Source organism: Malaclemys terrapin, chromosome 8 (assembly GCF_027887155.1).
Source record: "Malaclemys terrapin pileata isolate rMalTer1 chromosome 8, rMalTer1.hap1, whole genome shotgun sequence".
Taxonomy (NCBI): Eukaryota; Metazoa; Chordata; order Testudines; family Emydidae; genus Malaclemys; species Malaclemys terrapin.
The window spans coordinates 24,629,629-24,635,628 of NC_071512.1; the positions used below are offsets into that span (position 1 = coordinate 24,629,629).

The 6,000-nt window shown below is 34.7% G+C and overlaps 1 protein-coding gene across 2 annotated transcripts in view; it reads left to right on the forward strand.

Moving 5' to 3' along the window:
- The window catches only part of GABRG2 (gamma-aminobutyric acid type A receptor subunit gamma2), a 92,983-nt gene extending 87,201 nt beyond the window's left edge, over window positions 1-5,782 (forward strand). Inside the window, exons 9-10 of one of the 2 annotated variants that reach the window (XM_054038612.1) lie at window positions 2,029-2,052; window positions 3,537-5,782. In XM_054038612.1, coding sequence (XP_053894587.1) covers window positions 2,029-2,052; window positions 3,537-3,812 — 300 coding nt within the window. In that variant the 3' untranslated portion in view covers window positions 3,813-5,782. The remainder of the gene's footprint in view (window positions 1-2,028; window positions 2,053-3,536) is intronic. The other variant, XM_054038614.1, reaches the window with a different exon arrangement.
- Window positions 5,783-6,000: the final 218 nt, after the last annotated feature.

Consider the following 6,000-nt stretch of genomic DNA (forward strand, 5'->3'; position numbering starts at 1 on the left):
TACAAACTCAGTCAGCCATGGGGAATGAATATATTACAGTTATCTGGGAGCCTAGAGATTGATTTCTTAGTGGCAGGCTCCATCTAACCAAAGTGTACTGAAAGATACAACTATTACCAAAACTGTGCCTTCATGTTATGGTTAATAGAGTCACTGATATGAGAATCAATTTCTCTGTCTTAGCTCTGCCCATATCTTGTGACGTTATACAGTGACTTCCTGTTTGTACACTGAAATAATTATCTTTTCTTTACTGCACAAGACAGATTTAAAAATTCAGCTATTCTACTTTTTATTGCTGTCCCCATCTTGTTGCATAATTATCAAAACTTCTGGTCACAATGGGAATTTCCTCTGAAAAATACCTGTTTATGTACCATTATTTCCTGGGGAATGACAAAGGCAAAGCGAAGAATACAGAGCACTTGAGTGTTGAATTTTTATTTTCAAAGCACAAAATGTATTTCTTGCAAATCCCTGTCTCTCTTTCCTTTCCATTCTTTCCTTGTTTTATTTTCCTTACTGTACCCTCTCTCCTGAATCCCTTTTTTTATTTCTTACCTCAGAATGTGATTCTATTAACACTTGTAGCGTTACCTGATAGCAGCAACAAATATATGATAACAGCCTTTAGAACAGCTGCAGTGAAGGCCTGTTGTCAGTGCAGTATTTGCAGATTATTTGGTTTCAGTGAGGTTGGTACCTTACCCTTCTATGCTGAAGCAAAACTCTGTTCTTCTAGAGCAGGGGTCGGCAACCTTTCAGAAGTGGTGTGCCGTGTCTTTATTTATTCACTCTAATTTAAGGTTTTGTGTGCCAGTAATACATTTTAACATTTTTAGAAGGTCTCTTTCTATAAGTCTATAATATATAACTAAACTATTGTTGTATGTAAAGTAAATAAGGTTTTTAAAATGTTTAAGAAGCTTCATTTAAAATTAAATTAAAATGCCAAGCCCCCTTGGACCAGTGGCCAGGACCCAGGCAGTGTGAGTGCCACTGAAAATCAGCTCGCATGCCACCTTTGGCATGCATGTCATAGGTTGCCTACCCCTGTTCTAGAGCAACAGAATCTAAGTGTGTGGGGAAGAGAGGGAACCAAAAGAGACAAAATATAAAAAGAAAGAAAATGCATTTGAAGTTTCTCCTCTGCATTCCCTCTACACACACTCACAGTACGTGGAGTACACCAATGGAGATTTTCAAATGTACCTTAGGGACATTTTCAAATGTACCTAAGTCAATTGGACTTGAGCACCTAAATCCTTTAGGCACTTATAGTGCATAGGAGAGCAAATACACAGGAGAGCAAATAAAGAATAACATATTTTGTCACTGAAATGCACAGTTTTATCTTATTGTAAATAATTTTGTTATAACTTCATTCCTTAAAAGCTTGTCAATGATCTGCTGATATACCAAAAAGAACAAAACAAAACATTAATTTGTTTGTGCTGGATAAATAACCAAATGAAGAAGTCGTGTAAACAGTAAAGGTTTGTGGGCACCTGGGGACATTTACAACTGTTTTCTACAGTCCAATAGAAGATTAGGTTTTCTTTCCTTAAATCAGAAGTAGGGATGGGCCTGATATTAAATCAAGGTTCAAAGAAACCCTGAACATTAGGGTGGAAAGTTGAAGGGCCAGTTTCTAGTAGCAGAGACTTTGGCCCCAAATGTAAATCCAAACTTTGCAGATAGCCCCTAATTGTAAAATGGGATGACCCAAATGACAGCTCTTAATTCCCCTGAACAATGAAAAGATTGAAACCAGGTTCTCTATTTTGTGGCTTTGTCCACTTTAATTACATGTTACCGAGATGAGAGAAATATTTTCTCATCCATATTATAACAGAGTTTCTTATTTAAAAGGCTGTCCCCCTTTCCTGTTTATAATTTATTTATTTTTTTACTTACTATATTTTTAAAAAGTATCTTTAATTTATATTATTTTTGTCTCTTTCTTCCTCTTCTTTCTTTCTTTATTTTTAAAAATTCTGATTCTCTTTTCCTTCTACAAAACAAAAGCTTCTTCGGATGTTTTCCTTCAAGGTATAAAGTTTTTGGAATGGAAATTTACTGCATGCGACTGCTGAAATTAACTAGTAGAGCTTAAATGAGATTATTCCTTTTTAATTAGACATTTAAGCATTCTACTCAGGGCAACATCCTAAATAAGTAGAATGGCTACAGATTTTTAAACAAATTTGTAGAGTTGATTCAGCAGCCCGAACCCTGACTCACTTATGGTTTTGAACTTGAAGTTCAAGAGAGCCCAACATTTTTGGATCGCATGAATTAAGAGAGCCTAATGTGTTTAAAGCATCCGTATTGCTCTCTTTATCAATTACCCATGGGATCCAATACCACCAGCCACACTAAGCACCAATAATGCACCCTTTTAGAACTCAACTCTGACCCCCTTTAACTTTTATGATCTAATTTAAATAAACAAAACCAAAATCTCTTCTAATGATGAGCTGTTCAAAATTCACTGCCATCATTAATTACCCCTATGGTGTTCTTATGCCTAATGTCAGAGTTTTGAAAGGGTTTTAAATGCATACATTTTCTAATACTGTCACTGGATCCACATGCTGTTGTTATCCAAAATGGCAAATATAGATAGCTGTATACTACATCTGACTCTGATCTTCATTCAGAAATGCAGAGATTGAGTTCCAGGGGAAAAAAATTAAGAAGGTCTAAGTTGAAGCGAATAGAATTGACATATTCTGTGGAAATTGACCTGTCGTAATTTTCTAGAATCATATACAAAAAATGGCCAGGTGTCAGCCAAAAGTTTGGATGGCATGCGTTATGCAATGCTATATTCACCAATTGCTCAAAATAGTTGAAAATGCCTAATTAATTCAACTTATAGCAAATGTACATACATGTACAGCTACTGTATACAGTGTTGGACATGTAGAGACATCTAGATGGTGAACAATGGTAGATGATGAGCTGTATGGATTAATAAAAGCAAACTATTGGAGACTGTTCAAACCTCTTGATTCAGAAGAACCAGTTAACATTCTCTTCACTCTTTTAAGCAAATTACAGATATTTGCCAATGCCTAACCATGGACACACTTTTATTAAAGAAAATCCTGCATTTCCAATTGATTACTGCAATTCCTTTCATGTGCAACACCAATAATTGTCTTCATATATCATGCAACTACTTAAAATATAAAAGGCAAAAGCAATCCAAATTGCCATTAACTTGCATTCCTGAATGTTTCCTTTAACCTCTAAAGTTTAATTTATTTGGCACTAAACCTACCTACTCATATTTATTAATATGTAATATTAATCTGCATTGCTTATCTCAGAATTTAAGCTATATATATGCAAATATTCTTTTAATAATTTAAAATTAAGGATTTACTATTAGAGCTCCTTATACTTTAGCAAGTCCCTATTTACCCCTATTTGCATAGACTGACCATTAGTCTAAATCAAGTTTTGTTACAAAGATTGTAACAATCTCTTTCTTCCTGCTCCCACATTTTGTCCCTCATTCATCACAGGCACCTACAATTGATATCCGACCAAGATCAGCTACTATTCAAATGAACAATGCCACACACCTCCAAGAAAGGGATGAAGAGTATGGGTATGAGTGTCTCGATGGCAAGGACTGTGCCAGCTTTTTCTGCTGCTTTGAGGATTGCCGAACAGGGGCGTGGCGGCATGGAAGAATACACATCCGCGTTGCTAAAATGGACTCTTATGCCCGCATCTTCTTTCCAACTGCCTTCTGTTTGTTTAACCTGGTGTACTGGGTATCCTACCTTTACCTTTAAAATCAGAAAGGAAATAGGTGATATGAGCCTTACTCACTGAATTTCTTAGAGAGATGGTTTCCTTTTGAAGTCCACTTAAAGTATTTATGACACGCTTTATAGTGGTCTGAATTCTCTAGTGCCATAACCCAGTAAATATCAACCATATCATATTGTTCATCTAAAACTATCATATAATTATTGTGATTTAAATGATTCCATTCAATATGTTTAAGTGATTTGAAACAAAAAATAAAACAGGTAACATGCAGCTCTCCCAGCTGGAATAGAAATAAATAGAGGAGTATTGGGGAAAAGGGAGGGAAACATGCCAACTTTCAGTAATGATTGGATATTGTCATTTCAATCATGAGTGACTGAGGCTAGAATTTCAAGGTAAAGTATTGTACAGTTTGTTAGCATCTACTATAAATATGCTATATCTTTGTCCTCTGTGGGCTTTTCTTTTTGGAAGAGTCATCTTTCACCTTTCACTTCAAATAAATGTTACTAGACTAGCAAAGTAACTTTCCCTCTCAAATAAAAATAGACATTTCACTATGCCATCCTTCCCTCTCAAATAAAAATAGACATTTCACTATGCCATCCTTTTAAGAACACATGTACAAATGGTGTAAATATTTCAATACCTTGTAGTACTTAAAGTCTCTAGTGCATGCATCTCTTTTGGCCAAAATAAATGAAGCAAAGGTACCATAAAGTTTTGTCTTTTATTTTGTGTCTCTGGCTGTGCTATTGTAACTGAAATGTGGATATTTTTTTTTCCCCTGGAAGAATTGCCCCTTTCCCTCATGCATGGAAGATTCAAGCAGACAACAACACTTTCATGTAAGACTTTAGAGAAGCCTTAAGGATTGAAACAAATAACACGTAGACAGAACAATCTGTATGACCAATAGAATACTTAGTTTATTAAGTAACTATATATGTTTGCTGCTGTTTTAGCCCTCATTTTCCAATGATAACATTGTTATGTCTCAGCTGAATTTACAATTATTATACATTGCAAGATCATCTGTGGTCTTTTAATACATATGTTTTTAGTGAATCTTTTCCCATATTGAGCCTGAACTTTGATTATTCTTCTCACACAGGGTGTTTCGGGGAAATAGATTGTAAGCCTCTTGGAGCAGACACCATCTTTTTGTTGTGTGTTTGCACAACACTTAACACACTGGAGTCCTGGCCCATGAGTAGAGCACCTAAGTGCTACAGTAATACAAATATACTAATAAATAAATAATAATAGTAATAATACACAATCAATTTGAATTAATCAGAAGGATTAGAAACAACTTTGATTCTTACCAATCCCAACAAAAATTTATTTTCTAGGCAAACTTCAGGTTCATTTTGTTTCATTATACTTTGCACTATATATACACCTATCATTCATCACTCATTCATGTGTCTGAACAGCAATATTAGTCAGTGCTGCTTTTTGCTCTGTGCGTACCTTTCCAAAAATACAGACTCTAACCCCGTCTAGCACACAATTTACAGGTAATCTTGAAACAATAAAAGGAAATGAAGAGTGTCTTTGCTAATAAATCATATGTGCATAGCTTATGTGTATTAAAAACTATTTAACCCACCTGGGTGAATCTTGAAACTCATTTAGCCAGTGGTTTTCAGAACCTGTATGATGCTCAATTATGCAACATTAAGCACATGTAAATATTACTGACTTTTTTTTTTATTGTCAAAGATGTAAAATGTCAACTCTAGAAAAATGGGTTTGGAGTTTGCAATGAGAGATGTATATGTATGTTATTACACAATTACTAATAGATTATATGGAGACATAAGGACAGTTTTCCACTGTTTGTATAGTTTTGGAAATAAACATGTATAGAAAGGTATAATTAATTCTTGATCATCAATTGTTCCTTGCCCAATGTATTTGACAACCTTTTAATAAAGGAACTGCACACACTAGTGGACTTTTTCAATAAAATTGCTGCACTCCACTCTACAGTATCCTTGTGGTTACTTTGTTAAAAGTAGCTTAAAGCATATTAGAACAGTATTACAGTTTGCTCTTGAGAAGGCTTTATTTTTAAACTGGCTAGATTGTGAAATAATAATGATTTAGCCCCCAATCCGGAAAGCATTTATACATGTGCTTAACTTTAAGCATGTGAATAGGCTCTTTGACTTCAAAATGAGAAAATGAGCTTTTGAAGAA